The sequence below is a fragment of the Erythrolamprus reginae genome, chromosome 8 (assembly GCF_031021105.1).
Source record: "Erythrolamprus reginae isolate rEryReg1 chromosome 8, rEryReg1.hap1, whole genome shotgun sequence".
In the NCBI taxonomy this organism is placed as follows: Eukaryota; Metazoa; Chordata; class Lepidosauria; order Squamata; family Dipsadidae; genus Erythrolamprus; species Erythrolamprus reginae.
Genome location: NC_091957.1, coordinates 25,601,999 through 25,622,261, shown reverse-complemented (window position 1 = coordinate 25,622,261; position 20,263 = coordinate 25,601,999). Strand labels below are relative to the sequence as shown.

Genomic DNA, 20,263 nt, shown 5'->3' with positions numbered 1-20,263 from the left:
TACCGACCAAGATAACTTTTGAAATAGGTGCTTGGACTCTTTTTCAGTTGATTAAGTCATATTATTTGAATAGCCACAAAAAGGCCAATGATCGACAGCATCATGTCATACATGTTTTGTATTGAACCTTGTGGTTCAGGTTAGGCAAGTAGCTGATAACAGATTAGGCAAGTAGCTCAGTTTTCTTTCTTTCTTTATTATTAGTTTATTAATTGGATTTACATGCTGCCCCCTCCGAAAATTCGGAGGACTTTAATTGCTATAAAAGTTTTCTAGATAATGATTAAAGTGTTTCTGGGTAAAAACTAAAAAAATATTTCCTATTTTAAAAGTAATTACGGATCATATTGAGGTACTAGAGAAGGAAGGACAATTAAAAAAAACTATTAAGTATTCAATAAATAGTGCAAATAATTACCCCCGTGTCCCCACTACCACAGCTTCCTTTGGTTTAAGGAGAAAAGCAAACAACCTATCTTGAAAAGAAGAGTTGCTTTGTGTTAAAAGGATGAGATGTTTCCCTGCTCATCACAGCTTTCTCACTTGCTGGGTCTCTTCTCTCCCCCTCCTCCTCTACCCCATTCTCAGTCAAGTCTGAAGCCCCCGTTCCTCAGCCCCAAGAAAAGTCGGGCTTGTCAGACGAAGAAATTGAAAGGAAGTGCAAATCGATCATTGATGAATTCCTGCATATTAATGATTACAAGGTAAAAACACTGCGCAGATGCCGGGCGTTGGACTTTCTTTAATGGGGTGCGTATGGCCAGCCAACTCGCAGGCAGGCAGCGAAGCCTTAAAAAACCACTCCAGGAAGAAAAATAAGAAGCATACACAGCCTGAGCTGAGGCCAGCTCACAATCTTCCGGTGCAGCTCATCGGCTCATAGCTAGGAAGGTCCCAGGTCCTCGAGGCCTCGCGCAAGGCCAGTAGGGATGTCAGATGGAGGGGGCCTGCAAAAAATGCCACCCCTCTTCCAAGAGTCTTCCTGGAGGGGCATCCAGGCTGTAGAGAAGCGTGTCCCTCAACCCACTCCTTCCCGGTGTCTCTGCAGGAAGCCGTGCAGTGCGTGGAGGAGCTGAATGTGCCTGGCATCCTGCCGGTGTTCGTGCAAGTTGGTGTAGAATCCACCCTGGAGAGGAGTCAGATCACCAGAGACCACATGGGCCAGCTGCTCTATCAGCTGGTGCAGTCGGAGAAGCTCAGCAAGCAGGACTTCTTCAAGGGGTGCGTGTATAGCGCGTGCCAGAGAGCTCCCGCTCGTTGGCAGGCCAGCTGGAGGGGCCTCAGGCAGAAAGCCCCCCCATTACCACCTCCTGCCAATAGGTGTTTTAAGAGCTTTTGCCTTTGCGGCACAGGTTTTCGGACACTTTGGAGACCGCCGACGACATGGCTATCGATATCCCCCACATCTGGTTATATCTGGCTGAATTGGTGACGCCAATGTTAAAAGAAGGAGGCATCTCTATGAGAGAACTTGTGATGTAAGCTGGGCTTCTTCGCCTTCCTCGATTCCCCTCGGCCAGCTGGCCAGCAGAGCAGTGGGCGGGGGGGGGGGAGGGGGAGTATTTCTGCCAGGCTGGTTCTGGGTCACCAGCCTTGGTGGCGGAGTGGTTAGAGTGCAGTACTGCCAGCTACTTATGTTGATCACTGGCTGCCAGCCGTTTGGCAGATCGAATCTCAGTAGGTTCAAGGTTGACTCAGCTTTCCATCCTTCTGGGGTGGGTAAAATGAGGACCCCGATTGTTGGGGGCAATATGCTTAACTCTCTGTAAACCACTTACAGAGGGCTGTAAAGCACTGTGAAGCGGTATATAAGTCTAAATGCTATTGCTATTGTTGCTGCATGCCAAGCCTGCCGAAGGGACAGATACTAGAAGAGTTCATTTGCAAGGCTCCCTTCTGGCACGCTAGGGCTTAGCCTTGGGGCAGCTCTCCTGAGAAGATTAAAAAAGACCTTTGGCATTCTTTTCCATTTCAGAGAATTTAGTAAACCTTTACTTCCTGTGAGAAGAGCTGGTGTTTTGCTTTCCAAAATATTGCACCTTCTATGCAAACAAATGGTAAGGATGCCGGGTTGCTAGTGGGCTTCTGCAACACCTCTCCCCCCCCCCCCCCACCCCGGCCCTCTGGTCTTACAGGAGAAGCCAAAGCACACCCCCCCCCAAGCCAAAGTCTATTTTGGTAACAGAGAGGAGGAATCCATCCATGCGAAGGCAGGATGGGGCTTCAGCTGTTCCTCCTCACAGGCGTTCCAGAAGGAGGGAGGCTTGAGGGGCTCCCAGGAGACAGGTGCAGGAGCGCACTTTCGAGTAGCCGTTGGCAGTGCTGGATTGAGCGCTGGCCCAATCCATAGCCTTGTGTTTGCAGAGCCATAAGAAAGTGGCAGCCTTATGGAGGGAGGCTGGCCTCAGCTGGAAGGACCTCCTACCTGAAGAGGACGATGTCCACGCCTTTCTCCTGGAGCAGGTGAGGGATTGGTTGGGTCTCCTGTTAAGGGGAAAGGCAGTGGGCCACCGATTATGGGAACGTTTGGGAAGAAGATCCCCTTGTTAACGCTCTGCCTTTAGGATGGGTTTCATTCTGCATAGATGAACTCAATCTGTTTAGTCTGGAGGACAGAAGAGAAAGGGGGGGACATGATCGAAACATTTAAATATGTTAAAGGGTTTAATAAGGTTCAGGAGGGAAGTGTTTTTAATAGGAAAGTGAACACAAGAACAAGGGGTCACAATCTGAGGTTAATTGGGGGAAAGATCAGAAGCAACATGAGAAAATATTTGACTGAAAGAGTAGTAGATGCTTGGAACAAACTTCCAGCAGACGTGGTTGGTCAATCCACAGTCACTGTATTTAAACGTGCCTGGGATAAACATAGATCCATCCTAAGATAAAATGCAGGAAAAAGTATTAAGGGCAGACTGGATGGACCGTGAGGTCTTTTTCTGCTGTCAATCTTCTATGTTTCTATGGGTCGGCCCCACTCTTTCGGTCTGGGCCTGAATGTCTCGCTAGCTGGCTTTTCTAACGTTGCAGAAGTTGGACTTCACAGAAACGGACAGTCCCAGTTCCTCAGAAGGACTTTCCCCAAGAGAACTCTCGGCCGAAGAGCTGAACAAGCAGCTGGAGAAACTCATTGTGGAGGAAGAAGCTGGTGATGAGCAGATCTTTGACTGGGTAGAGGTATAAGACTTGCTCTGCATATACACACATCCCCCGAGTGGGAACACAACAGGATAAGGCCCCTCTGCCCTGCCTCCATTGCCACCCCTCCCAGCTCCCAGGGATTGCTTTACTTAACCTGAACAACATTTGGCTAGTGCAGTGGTTCTCAACCTGGGTGTTGGGACCCCTTTGGGGGTTGAACGACTGTTTCACAGGGGTCGCCTAAGGTCATGGGAAAAGACAAATTTGCCATGGGTGTTAGGAACTAAAGGGGTCTATTCTGGCACCTCGGAACATATTTTTACAATCCGACCAATTCAGGCGTTTACAGTGGGGATGTCCTTCTGATCTTCCTGCCAATGAACTTAAAGCTCTGTTGGGAGAATTGACACTAGACATGGTTGGGGGTCACCACAACATGAGGAACTGTATTAAGGGGTTGCGGCATTAGAAAGGTTGAGAACCACTGGGCTAGTGGGAACGTATATAGGTAGCCCATCAAAAACTGAGCTGTAGGGACTAGAAATTCAAATGCTCGCCGGTACCCGCAGACGCAGTGCTATCAGCCCTGAAACAGCCAACGCTGCTAGCCTAACAGCCTGGCAATCCAAATTCCAGTCCCCTCCAAGAAGCCAGGAATGGGTGTGTGTTCCTAAAGGACATCCTATCTGATTGAAGACTGAGTGAATCCGGGAGCGTCCAGAGGCAGTAGGCAGGACCAGCGTTCAACTAATCAGGACTGAAGGCACATGCATGGCTTCTCTCCATCCCCCCTTCACTAAGGAGAAGTACAGGCCTAACCCAGTGAAGGGCTCCCCATTGGTGCTGCTAGTGCACAGTACAAGCCTTGAATCCGCCATGTGTGCGCGCACGCCGGCATGAGATGTAAATCATGCACGAGGACGCTCATGCGCAAGAGATTCCGCCAACTTTTGGCAATTTCTTTGCTTCCATGCATGTGTGGAAGCAAAAAACCATTGAAAATTGGCGAAATCTCGCATGCGAGCATCCTTGTGCAAGATTTCGCTTTCTCCACATGTGCAGAAGTCGAATCCCACGTGGACGCACGCGTGCACACATTGGGGATACAGAGATGTGTGCATATCTCCATTTTTCCAACTGGGACTCATACCGGACCATCTGCGGAGAAGGGCGGCATACAAATCTAATTAATAATAATAAGCCATGCATTAATCAATTCTTTTATTTAATTAGATTTGTTGTTGTGTTGGTTTTGTATCCTGTGAGCCGCCCTGAGTCTTCGGAGAAGGGCGTCATACAAATCTAAATAATAATAATAATAATAATAATAATAATAATAATCATCATCATCATCATCATCATCATCATCATCATCATCCATGCAGCAACCTGCTACTGGCCTAACCAACTGCAGTGTGTCCCATTCCCCATCTCAAAAAAAAAGGCCCTCTTAAAGGCTTTGTCGGGGCTTAATTCTGGCCAAATAAAGAAACCAAAAGGCAGATGGCGGTTTCGTTTCTTCCGCTGCTAGAGCTAAGAGTAGAGGCAGTCCCATTCTGCCCTCCCCCTCCCCCCGGAAACAAAGCAGCCCGGCTTCTTAATTCTGGCAAACTGCTTTCAATTTCAGGCTAATCTAGATGAAAGCCAGATGAGTTCACCTACATTCCTTAGAGCTTTAATGACGGCCGTTTGCAAAGCAGCTCTTCTAGGTGAGTAGTGGCCGCAACAGAATTCGAAGGTATGCCGTGTTTGGGCACTCACATGCCTGTTTTTTTAAGGGATTGAATCGTTGGCGCCTGTTCCTTATTAAGCCCAAATGGGTTTCCTGGGTTTGAATTGCTCCCACAAAAAGACAGTATTGTGGCCCAGGTAAGACTGGCTGCGATTCTCAATCAAGTCTCAAAATTTATTTTTTATTTTTTCCCCTTTCTTAACGTTAGAACTGTTTTCTCTTGTTCTATTTAAATAGCAAAGGGAAGTCTTTCTGTATATTAACGTTGAATCTGGTCCACTGAGGGTACAGAATTTAGATTGGGCAGTTGAGAAAGAAGGCGCAGCCGGGGGGTTCTCTCCTATGGCTGCCTCTGTTTATAGCGAAGGAGAGGAGGACAGAGCAAGTGGTCTCTCAGGGCAGTTTGGATTCCCAGCCAGCTTTGGGACAGGGGATTTGGAGCAGAGTGTGAGGGGAACTGGGCCAGGCTTCACGGCCACCCGTTTCCAAGAATATCTGTAGCTCAACCGATCGGCAAGGCTCAAATGGAAGTTTCTTGGGAAGTTGTGAGGAAAAGGGTTATGTGTGTGTGTGTATGACTTCTTACTTTCCTCCCACCCAGTGGATAGCTCTAGCTTGCGAGTGGATACTACCGTTATCAAGCGAAGAGTGCCCATCTTACTCAAGTACCTAGACTCGGACACAGAGAAGGAACTACAAGCACTTTATGCACTGCAGGCATCAATAGTTAAACTTGACCAACCTCCTAGTAAGTATCCGGCACGTATCCATTATTCAAATTGTAATGCACATTGTTAATGGCTCCATTGGGATGGATGATGTAAAGCGGTTACATAAAGGTACCCCAAGGCTCCATCGACAGCACCTGGAATAGTATGGACAGGAGTGGCGGGCAAACCTGGTGTAGCGTGGCTTTTGACCCAGGCAAAGGTCACGGAGACTTTGGCTTTCAGTAAGGCCTCTGCAGCCACCCGGAAGGCAAACTTTGTATGAGGGTCGCCCAGAAAGTAATGCACCATATTTTTTTTCTTTAACATTTATTGAACGCAGTGAAACTAACACACAAGAAAGAATTATGTTTCTTCTGCACTCCCTATTTTTCCACATAATCTCCGTCCCATTCTATGGCCTTCCTCCAGCGAGACACAAGGGCGTGTATGCCCTGTCGGTACTTCTCTTTGTTCTGGCCACAAAGCCATTTTTGTACTGTAATGGCCTCACCCTCTGTGCCCAGCGACTAACCGTACCTCTATCACCTGCATATTCTCCATAAACTGTACACAAACATTCGTGAATGTTCCCAACAGTTTCTTTCTCCACAGTGAGAAATTCAATGATGACACGCTGCTTGTAACGGACATTACTTACAGACGCCATTTCGAAACACTGCTGCAGCTACACTCTCTGTCTGAAAAACGCCAAATTTACACATGGACTCCTGACAATTCAAATAATGTATACCTAAAGTTTCGCATTCATACCATTACTGTAGGCCAGTGATGGCGAACCTATGGCATGAGTGCCGCAGGTGGCACGCAGAGCCATACGTGCTAGCACGTGAGCTGTTACCCTAGCTCAGCTCCAACATGCACGTGTGTTCCGTCCAGCTGATTTTTGGCTCGCACAGAGGCTCTGGGAGGGTATTTTTACCCTCCTCCGGCTCCAGGGAAGCCTTTAGAGCCTGGGGGGGGGGGGTGAAACACAAACCTACTGGACCCACCAGTGCATTACTTTCTGGGCGACCCTTGTATAATCTTTCTCCCTGTTTGAGACCTTTTTTTAACCGTTCTTGCTTGAAATCTGTTTGCCTGCTCTGCCCTTTCTGCTCTCAAACTGTGATAAACAGAACAGGCGGAGAGGCCGTCTTCCTGACTAACGGAGAAAGTTCCCGATTCCCTGGGTGACTTTAGCCCTCTAGCAAAATAACCTCTTCTTTACCACCCCCTGCAGATTTGTTACGGATGTTTTTTGATTGCCTGTACGACGAGGAGGTGATATCAGAGGATGCCTTCTACAAATGGGAAAGCAGCAAAGACCCAGCGGAGCAAAACGGGAAAGGCGTAGCGCTCAAATCCGTCACCGCGTTCTTCACGTGGCTACGAGAAGCCGAAGAAGAGTCTGAGGATAATTAAAACTGAATATACAAAAAAAACAAAACAAAAGAAAAACAAAAAAAACAAAAACAATTTAAGTATTTTTTTAAAAAAACCAGTTTCATGTCTTCGCCAATCACAGTGCAGCAAGGCCAATACTCGCGCAGAATCTTCCCTGTCCCCATGTGTGCACGAGTGCGTGGGGGGGGGGGATAGTCACACACGCAAAGGCGATCATGGAGGACAAAAAAAAAAGTACTTGAAAATTCAAGTCTACGCAAACCTGAGGGGCAGGAGCACTAAAACCAAAATACATCTTATTATTTATAGAAACTATTTTCTGTTTTGATTTTTTCCCCCTTTTTCATTTTTTTAAACAAGGACTCCTACTTCAAGAAGAACAAAACCTGTTCAGACAAGAAAAAAAAACCACCTGAGAATTATAATTTATTATTTTTTTTAAGAACTGCAAATGTCAGTGTAATTTTTAAATTTGCAGTTTCTGTAACAAATTGTATGATAGACCAAAAAAAAAGTGGAGAAATAAATTTCCCTCCCTTTTGAGATCCACCTCACTTTTTGTTTGGAAACACATGTTCCTGAGTAGTAACTTCTTAAAGGGGTCAGGAAAGAGAGGGTAGATGAGGGAGGGGAACTTTCAGGAAAAACAAAAACAAAATACCCAGATCTTTCTGTCCTGCCTCTCGGGTTGCTTCTGAAATTTAAGAGAAAAGAAGCCAAACAAAATTAATAAGGGGGTAACCTTGGACCTCTAAGGAATTGCATATGAAAAAACAGTTGTGGACCAGACTGCCTGGAGAATATAACTCGTTCAAAACAATCCCTACCCCCTGGATGCCGAAGAGGGGGGGGGGGGAGGCCTAGCGATAACCTTAACAGAAACTTTACAGCAACTTTTAAGGCTTGTAAATACATAGAACAAATATTTAAAAAAAAACCAACAAAAACAACAAAATTGACTCCATGCTATTCTTTTCACTTTCAAAAGTATACAGAACAAATAAAAAATAAAGAGCAACCTTGCAAGTTTAAAAAGCCCGGGAAGTAAGTAGCTTTCTCTTTGCGCTGCTGTGGAAAAGGACCCACGTTCCAAGGTGGAACCTGCGCAAAGGTCACTGTCCAGGTAGGGTGGGGGTTGAGGGGGGAAGAGTTAAGAGACTCCCAGGCCTGAAGGAAGGAGGAGGTAGGTGGTCGTTGACTGGCCAAGCTTTGCTTACAACCATTTATCTTGCCTTTTTTTTTGGGGGGGGGGGATCATTGGGCAATTGGAATGAATTACATGGTGCCATTCAGGGAAGGGTGGCTGGAGGAATATCTCGGGTGACCTTCACACCATTTGTGCATGAGGAAGATGTGTAGACCAGGGTTGAATTGGGGGTGTGTGTGTCTGGTGGGGCTGCTCACCCATCTACATCCTAGTCTGGTAACCCAGCTCAGAACATCCCATGGAACAATGTGGAGAAGCCCCACTGTCTTAGAATATAATAGAATTCTTTATTGGTCAAGTGTGATTGGACGCACAAGGAATTTGTCTTTGGTACATATGCTCTCAGTGTACATAAAAGATAAATTCATCAGGAATCATAAAGTTGAGCACTTAATGATTGTCATAGGGTACAAATAAGCAAACAAAGGAGTAGAATTATTTATTGGCCAAGTGTGATTGGACAGAAGGAATTGGGTCATGGTCAAATGGACCAGATGAAATTGAAGCCTTATTTTGAAAGAAACCATCACAAAAACAACATGTATGATAGAAAAAATGTGCTCTTTCTAATGAAATAAAAATGAAGGTGGTGATCTCTGTTTTCTCACCTTCAATCATCTTCATTTTTGTTTCATTAGAAAGAGCATGATTTTTTCTATCATGTTTTTTGTGATGGTTTCTTTTCAAATAAGGCTGCAAAAATCAGTCAAGTGGACACTTGGCCCATTTGACAAAGAATGACCCAATTTATCTGGTGCATGTGCTCTCAGTGTGTACATAAAAGATACATTTGTCAAGAATCATTAAGTACAGCGCTTAAATAAGCAATCGGGAAACAATATAAATTGTAAGGATGCAAGCAATAGGTTACAGTCGAAAGTGGGAGGAAATGGGTGATAGGAACGATGAGAATATAGTAATGTAGTCTTGGTGAATAGTTTTGACGGAATTATTGGTTTAGCAAATAATTTATTTTAGGAGAGCCGCCCTTTTCAAGGATCGAGGGCAACGGAGCGAAAATACACGCGTAGAATAGGATCCTTTTTTTAAAAAAATTTTTTTTGCATTTCGTAAGTTTTTTAAAAAGGTATTACAGTAATCGAAATGACCCGCCACGGCCACCAGGCTGGGGGTGGAACTTCCGCCCATAAGACGGCTGTAACCTCGGGGACGTTACGGGTGGGCGGAGTCAGTTCAGCGCCTATGCGTTCTCTCTTCTCCTGTCCACGGCCGCCTCAGGGCAAATGCGGGAGCCGGCCGGTTTCTTCTCGCCTCGCGGAATATATTTTTCCCGTGAGGGGCGTATGTCGAATAAAGGAGAGGGATGGGGGGAGGGAAGGAGGGAAGAAAAGAGATACATAGAGGCGTGCATAAGCGCAACCATTGTGTCCTAATTGTCTTAATTTACCTGAACCTACTTTGCTTATGTTTATGTATACAGTATACTGTACACCAATACAGTACCTGCTACCTTGTCCATGTTTGACAAAGCCCCCCACGCGTGCGCAGTTCACGCGCGGCCCGATGTGTTGAGAACCCTGCGCGCATGCGGGAAAAGGGAGGCCGCCATTGGCTTCCTTCGCGGTGTAGTTTTTTGTTTTTCCTCCTCCCGCTCTTCCCTCGCGGCGCCCATTGGTCTTTCTTCGCTACGGGCCCGCCTTTTCCTACCTGTCGCCGCCGGGACTTCCGCCGTTGTAGTTTTGTGTGTGTGAGAGGGGGAGGGGGGCTTTCCTTTCGCCGCCACCGCCGCTGCCCCCGCTTTGTTGCGCCTCAGCTTGCCCGAGGGGCCCCGAAGGCGCGGTGAGTGAGCGAGCGAGAGCGGGCGAACGAAGGAGAGGGGCGGCGGCCGAAGAGGGCGGGGCCGCGGCGGGCCGAGCGCTCCTCCCGAACGGCGCCGGCGGGGCCTCCCCGCTCTGAGGCGCGCTTCTGAGGGGAAAAGCCCCCTTGCCCCCATTTTCTTTCTTTCCCCACAAATGCCACCCCCCCGGGTTCCCGTCGCTCCCTTTGGCGGCAAAAAGAAAACGGGCCCTGCGAGACGAGGACCCGCCGAGGCCGATTCGGAGTCGAGGACGTCGCCGAGGCCGCACGGAGCTTCTTTGGCCTTTAGGGGACCTGGGCTTCCTCCCTCTCCCCCAGGGCACCTGAGGGAAACGGTCCTTGGGAGGGTGTTCAGGGGGCGACTTTCCCCTTCCCGCCATTAGGAAGCAATTGCTGGGCCGGTCCCCGCTGTCAGAATCGCCCCGCGGAGGGTCTTGACGGGACGTTCATAAAAGCCTAGAGGAAGCGACGGAGGTTTTGTTTGCAACCCCGGATCCGTCTGGATTCCTAGCTGTGTTAGAACAAGGAGGGGATGGAACAAGGAGGGGTTGGGGAGGCGGGGGACGGAACTGACAATCCAACTTTTGATTGATTGATTGATTGATTTGGATTTATATGTCGCCCAACTCCCATTGGCTTACAACCAAAATGCACATAAAACTTCACCTCACTAAACGAGCTAGTGCAACCCTTTGCCAAAAAAACAAAGCAAATCCAGAACAAAAAAACCCATTGCCTCCCACAGGCTTAGGTGTAAAAAAGACCCCAGCTTTCCCAGACAGATTGATTGATTATTTATTTATTTGATTTATTTATTTATTATCTGAATTTACAGGCCACCCTTCTCCAATGGACTCGGGGGGGGGGGCGTACAAAGATAAATAGTAGAAGAGGGAGTTGGCTCAATATTTTAATTTCGTTTCAATCTTCCATCCATCAGAAACTTGCAAGCTCACATTTTATACAACCAAATGTACATGCCACAGAGAGAGATAGAAAGAGGATTCAAATGCTCCTCGTTATCTTTTAGCTTAGAAAGCAAAAAACCCCAGCCCTTCTGATTTGAAAGCTCCAAATGATGTGATCACAGTATCCTTTTAGGAAAGGATATTTATATTGTGTGAAGTTAATTTATTGGGGGGGGGGGGAAGAGTTGTTACTTTATATTTGTTGAAGTTGGGCAAAGTATGGGGATTGGCCTTCTTGTTTTCTTTCCAGGCCTAAACATTCTTGCCTACATTATACAGAAGGTGGTAGCGGGTGAGTGGGTGGAGGTCTTTGGCTTCCAAGGCCGGCTGTGGGGGGCGGGGGGAGGAAATAATCACCCTTTGCAACTTGGCTTTGTGCTGTCAGACTAAATTGCATTTGCTGGGATCAGTGTGTCTTGTGCTGGTGCTTTAGAGGATTTTTTTTGGAAGGGCAGAAATGTTTGACTTGGTGAAGCAGGAACCTGCTCTGGTACCCGCAAAAATGCTAAGTGACAGGAATACTCTCTGTGTTAGAAACAGAGCTATTGCCAAGAGAAATCAGATAGAATTTTTAAGGTCACATTAGGTTTTTCACTCAGGGTTCCCTCCTTGAAAAGAGAGTGCAAAATATTATTAGTGGGGGTTTTTCAGTCTGTTTTTTTCTTTTAAGAAATCCAATCCTGGAAACTTCATTTATATATTTTTTAAAAACCATCTTGTTCACATCATTTCTTCCATTTATACTGAGGATGGGAAGAGGCTCTTATTAGAATTGTAATCCTTTAAAAAAAACATTTTTGCATTGTTCTTTCATCTCAGTTAGAATGGGAGGGGAATGTTTTCTTGCTGGTAGCCAGAATCATGGTGGGGGTTTTTTCTACCTTGGGATTCCTGACTTGTATTTCACCCAAGTCATATTACTTTGCCATCCTATTCTTCCCCTCTGCTGTTTATTAAAGGATCTCTTTGGAGTCTCATCTGGGCAGCAATAAGTGATGGCAACAGCCGGTGGGGCTGTTTGGGGTTCTTTATAGAACTTTCAGGGCACCCAGGTCTTTGTTCGTATACAAGAACATATGTGGGGTGGTGGGTTTTTTTTTTGTTTGTTTGCTGCTTCTGCTTTGCTCCCATTTGAGCTTTGGGTGATGGTTGATCCCTCTGGCATATGAGTGTTCCATGGTTGGAACTTGCCTGAATCTTAACTGCTTCATCTCTGCTGGTTCCCCCTCTGTAGGGAGCTGCACCTGTTCTTGGGGTATGTCCCCTCCCTCTTCTTGCTTGCCTGCCATGTGTAATGCATAATGTCCTACCTTGCTAGCAAAGGGGCGGTTCTCAGGTGATTTTAGCTTAGCTGCCTAAGTTTAAGTAACAGCCAAAAAGGGACCTGCTGTTTCTCTGGGACTGTTGTTGTTGTGTTAATTTTGTTGTAACTCTGCCAGGTGAAAGGGAGCTAAACTTGATTTAAGGGTTTCTTTTTTTTGTTTCTGTCTCCTTGTTCTTGATAACCTCCTTCACACCAAATCTTTTTTTGCACTTCTGTTAGGAAGTCCTCCTTCCCCTTGAGGGGGTTAAGCCCTGGGCCTCCAAAGTGTGTTACCCTCACGTTGAGGCTAGACATTAATTTAAATGGCGACTGAGCTGTCTGAAGCCGATCCCGCACACCGTAAGGCAGTTCCACTCTTAACAGGAGCTCCCCTGGACAAGTTGAGTGAGGTAGGGGCTGACCCCGCTCCACGCTTGCCCCCTGGATTGGCCCTCGCAAGGGTCCTTGTGCTCTTTCTTCCCTCTTGCTTCTAGGAATCTCAGCTGGGCTCCACCCACCCTTCCTTGCCAGGTGTTGACCCCTTCCTTCCCTCCTTCCCCAGTGCTTTCCTCCTCTCCCCACCCCCGCTCCTCCCCCACCCCCATATTGTTTTGAGCTGCAGCAAAAACGCTTGTGAAGTGGAAGCTGGACCCTCCAACCCGCTGACGATCCCGAGCACAGTCGCCTCTCTTTCTCAGATGGGCGAGCTGCTCACATAGGAGAGGTGGCAGTGGGGTTCTCCTCAGCCTGTCAGTGGGGGGGCCTCCTATCCTGGGCTTCTCCTGACGCTTTGCTCCCTTCCCAGACAGTCGAAGAAGGAGCCATGCCGATCCGCCGAGCGGTGAATACTTCTCGGGAAACTCCTCCCAAAAGCAAGCCTGCTGAAGTTGAGGAAACCAAGCCAGGTAAAGAAGGAGGGAGGGTTTCAGTCTCACCTTGATCATTGTGGGAGCCCCCCCATTCCCCCACCGGCGGTCTTAGCAGCTTTATGCGGAGATTATCATGCTGGGCCTCCTGAGTCCCTTCAAAAGAGGTGAGTATTTTTCAGGCTCTGCACTGAGATGTCTCTAGCACTTAAAAAAGAGGCTGAAAAGATACCTCCAATTTAATTAATTAACTTTTATACTGCCCATAAAGAGGATTCATTGCCTGTGTGCCTTTGGTTGTAGTTTATCGAGCAGGCTTTATTGACCTGAGCCAAAATTGTCAGATCCTCCACCAGCTTGAGTTTGGCACCTTGCCAGTGTTCTGCCATTGATCGAAGAAAGGATGGGTTGGTGGGCAAGACAAATGGGCAATAAAATAAGTTGTATACTTTTATTATGGGAATTAGAGGGGGGGGGGAGGGATTGACAGTGGAGGAAGAACAGAGCTATTTGGAATCCAGTTCATACTGGCACGCTGGCATCTTCAAGGTCGTTTGCCCTGAATGTGGAATTTCACTAGCCAAAACACCTCGGAGTTTCTCATAACATTGGAGCAGTGCTGGATTGGCTGTGCCTGACCAAACTCTGTGGGGTGGGGAGCAGTCTGGCATCTGAGGCTTAACAGAGTTGCAGCTGTAGGACTGAGCAAGGGGAGATGATGGGGAGGACTGCAGCTCTTCAGAAAGGGTGGGGTCTTTCATCCCCCCTACCTAACCTAGTTCATTGGAGTTGTCAAGGCCAGATCTTGCAGGATCTCTGCAGAGGATCCGTGTCCCCTTTGCTGTTCCCAAGCGGCTCCGCCTGGCCTTGCTGAAAAGCCCAAGGACAAGTCTTCAGTAGGGAGTTTCTGGTCCTTTGCCAACTGCTTGCCCTCTTTTCCCCCCTCCCTTCAGAACCGGATGTCAGCTCGGAAGAATCCGCCTCCACTGTGGAGGAACAAGAGAATCAGGCGCCCTCCGCTGCCCCTGCTGAGACAGAGCAGCCGAAGGAGGCCGGGGAGGAGGAGAAGGCAGATGTGAAGCCTGCAGAGGAAGCCAAGAAGGAGTAAGAAGGGGGGGAGTAGGAAGGCCTTGGTGGGAGGGAAGAGGGCTACAGTGGCCAAGAGATTAATGGCTCTTGCTAGAAAGGACACCGTGTGCTTACTGCCCCCACAATACAATCCATGTCCCTGTGATCCAAATGGCTGGCATAGGAGCTCAGTTGTTCAAAGCCTCCTTGGCCACAAGTTTTGCTACCTCAGTCCACTGGGTGACGCCTCATTTCTTCCTGTTGGGATTGGGGACTGACCGACATTTGGGGCAGTGGCACAGATTGTGGCCCTTAGATGGGAGAGGTGGGGGTCATACTGTGGTTTTCGAAAAAGGCAGCTTTCCGCTCATTTCTGCCTTGTCCTGCCACCAAACTGCTCACCTCTTTTCTCATCCTCAAAGGGAGAAAGATCCAGAGAAAGAGAAAGAGAAGAAAGTGAAGAAGACCATTCCCGCTTGGGCCACTCTCTCAGCCAGCCAGTTAGCCAGAGCTCAGAAGCAGACGCAGATGGCAGCTTCCTCTCGGCCCAAGATGGATGCCATTTTGATCGAAGCAATCAAAGTGAGGGGTGGGAGCGTGGTGGTGTGAGAGACGGGGGACAATTTGGCTGCCGGGAGAGAGCTGCCCACACACCCTTCTCGTCCTCCCAGGCATGCTATCAGAAAGGCGGGGCATCGGTGGTCGCCATCCGAAAGTACATCATCAGCAAGTACCCTTCGCTAGACCTGGAGCGGAGGGGGTACCTTCTGAAGCAGGCCCTGAAGAGGGAGCTCGAGCGGGGGATCATCCGCCAGGTAAGGACTCTTAGAGCTACACTGGCCCACCCTTGAAAGCCACTGCCGTTTATAGCTGGGGGTGGGGGGTTGCGATACAGAAAGTCCCTCCGGGCATTTGAGACAAGACTGCCTTGCCCTCTCTCCCAAGAGCAGATCCTGCTTGGCTTCTCCTGAAATGAGCGACACACACACACGCAGGCAGACCCAGCCATGTCAGATAAATGTCTGCACAAAGCCCATTTCCACCCGCGCTCTACTCCATCAACTTTGGGGGAGGGGGATGTTGGATGCCCTTTGCATTTGCAGGAGGCTTTGCTTTTCGCTTCCAGCTTGACTGACCGCCCTCTTTCTTTTCCCTCTCCTGGGACAGGTAAAAGGGAAAGGAGCATCTGGAAGCTTTGTGGTGGCCCCCAACTCAGGGAAAGCGAGCTCCAAGGCCAGAGACCGGAAGGTAAGCCCGGCAGGGTTGGCTGTATCCCAGAGCCTCCGGAGTCTGAGCCAGCAGGGCAGTTCTGTATCCCTTGGGGACCAAAGTGGGGTGGGTGTCTTCTTCCAAGAAACTTCCATAGATGTTCCACAGGTGCAGCCCCTCACCTGGAGGGAAAAGCCCCACGAAAGGACTTGCCAGGCCTCCCGGGGTGGGAGGAGTCTCATCCCTTCTGGCTCGTTTTCCTTTTTCAGCGGAGCTTGTCGGCCTCTGGTGCAGAGCAGCATGTGAAGCTGGAGGACGTTCTTCCGCTGGCCTTTACCCGCCTCTGTGAACCCAAGGAGGCCTCCTACAGCCTGATCAAAAAATACGTCTCCCAGTATTACCCCAAGCTGAAGGTGGACATCCGGTAAGGCCGCCCGGCAACGGGCGCATGACTGTGGCCAAAGGGGACACCTACCCTTTTTGAAGGACCAGCCAGCCAAGCTCTCTGTGGCTTCCCCTTTAGGCCCCAGCTGCTGAAGAACGCCCTGCAGCGGGCGGTGGAGAAGGGCCAGCTGGAGCAGATCACGGGCAAGGGGGCCTCTGGCACCTTCCAGGTGGGTAAGGGAGGCTTCCCTGGGAATCGGGGCTGGGCCCGGCCTAGCATGGATTGTTGGCGGGGGGGGCAGCTTTCTCTCCCTTTCCCTTTTGCCCGAGTCGCCCATTCCTCCTCTTCGTGTGCCCCAGCTGAAAAAGTCAGGGGAGAAGCCGTTGCTGGGTGGGAGCCTGATGGAGGACGCCATCCTCTCCGCCATCGCAGCCATGAATGAGCCTAAGACCTGTTCTACCACTGCTCTCAAGAAATACGTCCTGGAGAAACACCCAGGCACAAACTCCAGCCTCCAGGGTAGGACCAGTGCAGCAACACACACACACACACGGGGAAAGGCACTCCATCCACCACCCTCTGGCTCAAGCCTGTCTGAAAATGGCCGGCCGGCCTCCAGCCTTTTAAATCCCATTGGGGGGAGTCCTTGGCTTTCCTTCCTCTCCCAACAATGGCACGGCTCTCGATTCCATTGGGGCTGAGATGCTCCATTCCGGGGGGCGGGGAGGGGGCAGCTTGCCTGCCTCTGCTTTGCAATTGGAGATTTGGCACGAGGCCCTCTGGAGTGGGCTGCCTGATGTTCCCACTCCTCCAATACTGCGCTCTGTGCCCCCATTGCAGTCCACCTCCTGAAGCGGACTCTGCAGAAGTGTGAGAAGTTCGGCTGGATGGAGCAGATCTCTGGCAAGGGCTTCAGCGGCACCTTCCAGCTGTGTTTCCCCTACTATCCAAGGTGAGTCTGGGGCAGAGATGGACTAGGGCTGGGGTAGGAAAAGTTGGCTCTTCTATGACATATGGACTTCAACTCCCAGAATTCTTGAGCTAGCATGATTGGTTCAGTACTTCTGGGAGTTGAAGTCCAAATATCATAGAAAAGCCAACTCCCAATTGCAAAAGGGGTTCGTCAAAGTTGCCCCATTTCACCTCTTCTTTTTATTCTGTCACTGGAAATAACTATTAAATAAAATAAGGAACAATAAGGAAATAAAAAGAACCAAAATTAAGGTCGAAGAATACAAATTACTTGCCTACACAGACGACATAGTATTCTTTTTAGGGGACCCAATAAGCTCAGGTTCGGAATTGATTAAAGAAATTTGGGGAATTTTCAGGGTTAAAAATCGATAAACAAAAAACCAAACTCATGACAAAAAAAAACATGACCCCAAAACAGGAAGAGGAAATAGAAAAAGTACTGAATTTGTAAATAACTAAAAAGATCCAATAGCCTAACTATTACAAATAAGATCTCATCCATCAAAAAATATAACTATGATAAACTAGCACAAGAAACAAAGATAAACTTTGAAAAATGGGGAAACTTACAACTTTCTATTTTGGGTAGAATCGCCGTGATAAAAATTAGTATTCTTCCCAACATTATATATCTTTTTCAAATAGCTCCTATTAGTTTAGACCAAATTTTTTTTAGGGAACTCAACAAAAGTATTAAAAAATTCCACAACAAGAAACCCATAAATACATACATTCATTACATACATACATACATACATACATACATACATACATACATACATACTTTATTGTCATTGTATGTATATACATACAATGTAACGAAATTCGTATGACGCCAAAGACCAATCTCAATATGCATAACAATCCGAAAGAGCATGCTCAACCCACCACAATTTCCCACATGAACCATCGAACATCCACACAACAGACCAAGTAGTATTGTCCAGCAGTTCACTGATAGTACATTGTTGAAAGTGCAATTATAGCTCTGGGATAAAAACTGTTCAGAAAATGTGTGGTTTGAGTTCTGCCAGAAGGCAGCAGTCCAAAAAGATTGTAAGCAGGGTGAGAAGAGTCTCTGAGAATGTTTTGCACCTCTCTAAAACAGCGAGATGTGAAGATGATTCTCTGTAGAGCTTTTTTATCCACTACGGAGCTGCTCCCAGACCATACGAGAATGCCATATGTTAGGATGCTCCCAATGGTGCTGTGATAGTAGGACAGCATTAGATGCTAAGATAAATTTATCTTCCTGAGCATTCTTAGGAAGTACAGCCTCTTTTGTGCCTCTTTTTCAAGCATGTTATCATTCATAGTCCATGAGATGTCCTCTGTGATATGAATATCCAGAAATTTAAAACTACCAACCCAATTGCCAATTAAAGTATCCTATCTACAAGATAGTAAGGATAGAAGTGGCCTGGGTCTTCCGGAGTTAGAAACATAGAAGATTGACGGCAGAAAAAGACCTCCTGGTCCATTTAGTCTGCCCTTATCCTATTTCCTGTATTTTATATTAGGATGGATAGGTGTTTAGCCCAGACATGTTTAAATTCAGTTCCTGTGGGTTTCTCAACCATGTCTGCTGGAAGTTTGTTCCAAGCATCTCCTACCTCTTTCAGTAAAATAATATTTTCTCACGTTGCTTCTGATCTTTCCCCCAATTCACCTCAGATTGTGGCCCCTTGTTCTTATGTTCACTTTCCTATTAAAAACACTGCCCTCCTGAACCTTATTTAACCCTTTAACATATTTAAATGTTTCAATTGAGTCCTCCTTTTCCCTTCTGTCCTCCAGACAATACAGTTAAAATTTTACTACAATGCTGCCCCTCTAAGCTGGATAAAGGATTGGATAAATCTATCAAACAAAAAAATATTGACCTTAGAGGGGCATGTCCTGCAGATGGGCTGGCATGCCTATCTGTGGATGGCTGTTGGCACTTCTTTGGGATGACCTCCCTTCTCTTCCTTAGCCCGGGCATTCTGTTCCCGGAGAAACAGAAGGAGGACAAGGAGGAATCAGAGGAGGAATCGGAGGAGGAAGAGACCGATGACGACGAGGAATCAGAGGAGGAATCGGAGGAAGATGAGCCGCCTCCACCTCCAAAGAAGAAGTAGGTGCCCCAAAAATGCTGGGTCAGGGGTCAGTGGCCGTGGGCAGCCTGGGCGTTACAGGAGGGGTGGCGGTAGTGGTGGTGAGCCAGGCCGGCAGAAGGGACGCCCTTGTCCTTCGGTGGGCCTGAGATCTTGCGTTCCCCTGGGCAGGATGCCAAAGCGACCCCCACCCAAAGCCCGGAACAGAGCCCCTCCCATGGTGAAGCGACGGGAGACCAAGCCCGCCCCCGTCCGGAAGCCTCCCCTGGCGCCCCGTGGGAAACCGAAGCCGCCTCCTCCTCCACCTCCTCCACCCCCCAAGGCCAAGAAAGCCAAGGCCGTTCCCCCCCGGCCGGCCGTCAAGAGCCTCTCCAGCACCAGCCCGGCTGCCCCCAAGAAGAAGCCAGCTGCAGCTGTGGCGGCCTCAGCAAGCGCCAAGCGGGACCGGCAGCCCCCCTCCGTGAAGAAAAGCAAGACCACCATGCGGAAATCGCTGAGAGTAAAGAAGTAGCCGGGGGACGGGCGGGCAAGAGGCATCACTTAGGGGCCCCCCTCCTTTTATAAGTACAGCCCCCCCCCATTTGTAATTTGTTCCAGAGGCTTCACCATCTCTGTGTCACCCCCATTTCCTGCCTCCCCTCCCCAGCAGAGGAGAACCGCAACACTCCCACCTCCCACCCCCCCAGCCAGCCTCTGGGTCTAGCATCCACCTGTTTCCCCCCTTTTACACCCTCTTCCCCCCCACCCCAAAAAGTCTGGCTTTCTCTCCCCCCCCCCCCTGCCATCACCACAGGACTGTTCTTTTTTCTAAACAAAATAAAATATATAATCTGTACAGGGTGCATCTGGGCATTGGGGGGCTTTTGAAAACCGGTTGTGGAAAGATTTTTATATTTTTAGAAGTGGAAACAGACCCCCCCCATCCTCCTCCCTGCCAGCCCCTCCTTTCACCCCTCCCTCCCTTTCCCCAGAGTCCTCCAAGACAAAGCCCCCTCCCTTGCCAGCCAGCAGCCCTTCTGGGGGGGGCATGAGTCTCTACCCCCATTCAGCCCCAGTGTTACTCAGCTTAGTTGCCCCCTCCCATCCCCCGGCCTGTCTCAAAGGTTCCTTTTGGGGGGGGGGGGCTTGGAGCCGCTTCCCTTACAAGGGGGACGTTTCACCCCTTTGATCCCCCTCCTCTCCTCCCTTTCGTCCCGGACAACGACCCGATCGTCGATGTAGAGCCGCAGAGCGAAGGCCGCTCTTTCTCTTTGCAGAAAATAAAGCTTCAATTTTGACTCCTTCCTTGAGCCTTCTTTTTGCCTGCATTTCGTTTTTTTGAGGGGCTGGGGGAGGGGCATCGGGAGCGATGGGAGGGGCATCGGCCGCCTCCCCGGTTGAT

General features: G+C 48.7%; 2 protein-coding genes across 13 annotated transcripts in view; both read left to right on the top strand.

The window, feature by feature from the left end:
* EIF4G3 (eukaryotic translation initiation factor 4 gamma 3) overlaps positions 1-8,022 on the top strand; it is a 104,076-nt gene extending 96,054 nt beyond the window's left edge. For all 9 annotated transcript variants that reach the window (XM_070759378.1, XM_070759376.1, XM_070759375.1 and 6 more), the window contains 9 exons: positions 589-704; positions 1,049-1,221; positions 1,353-1,478; positions 1,976-2,057; positions 2,365-2,463; positions 3,031-3,177; positions 4,769-4,850; positions 5,475-5,621; positions 6,824-8,022. In XM_070759378.1, the coding sequence (XP_070615479.1) occupies positions 589-704; positions 1,049-1,221; positions 1,353-1,478; positions 1,976-2,057; positions 2,365-2,463; positions 3,031-3,177; positions 4,769-4,850; positions 5,475-5,621; positions 6,824-7,005 (1,154 nt within the window). In that variant the 3' untranslated portion in view covers positions 7,006-8,022. The remainder of the gene's footprint in view (positions 1-588; positions 705-1,048; positions 1,222-1,352; positions 1,479-1,975; positions 2,058-2,364; positions 2,464-3,030; positions 3,178-4,768; positions 4,851-5,474; positions 5,622-6,823) is intronic.
* Positions 8,023-9,816: 1,794 nt separating this feature from the next.
* HP1BP3 (heterochromatin protein 1 binding protein 3) lies at positions 9,817-20,166 on the top strand. 4 transcript variants are annotated; one of them, XM_070759367.1, is made up of 13 exons: positions 9,865-9,994; positions 12,524-12,693; positions 13,089-13,188; positions 14,103-14,253; positions 14,640-14,799; positions 14,889-15,032; positions 15,385-15,465; positions 15,696-15,850; positions 15,950-16,040; positions 16,171-16,330; positions 16,652-16,763; positions 18,762-18,902; positions 19,054-20,166. In XM_070759367.1, exons 2-13 carry the CDS (start codon positions 12,607-12,609, stop codon positions 19,391-19,393), a joined length of 1,722 nt encoding a protein of 573 aa, XP_070615468.1. In that variant the 5' UTR covers positions 9,865-9,994; positions 12,524-12,606; the 3' UTR covers positions 19,394-20,166. The 4 variants fall into 4 exon arrangements, with proteins under 4 accessions (XP_070615469.1, XP_070615471.1, XP_070615468.1 ...); XM_070759368.1 differs by lacking the exon at positions 12,524-12,693 and having other exon boundaries at positions 9,817-9,994; XM_070759370.1 differs by lacking the exon at positions 12,524-12,693 and having other exon boundaries at positions 9,819-9,994; positions 13,093-13,188.
* Positions 20,167-20,263: the final 97 nt, after the last annotated feature.

Coding starts and splice junctions, on each gene's coding strand:
- HP1BP3 (XM_070759367.1), top strand. CDS start 12,607: ATGGCGACTGAGCTGTCTGAAGCCGATCCCGCACACCGTAAGGCAGTT. Junction 13,189..14,102: donor AGTTGAGGAAACCAAGCCAG/GTAAAGAAGGAG, acceptor CCCTCCCTTCAG/AACCGGATGTCAGCTCGGAA. Junction 15,033..15,384: donor AGCGGGGGATCATCCGCCAG/GTAAGGACTCTT, acceptor CTCCTGGGACAG/GTAAAAGGGAAAGGAGCATC.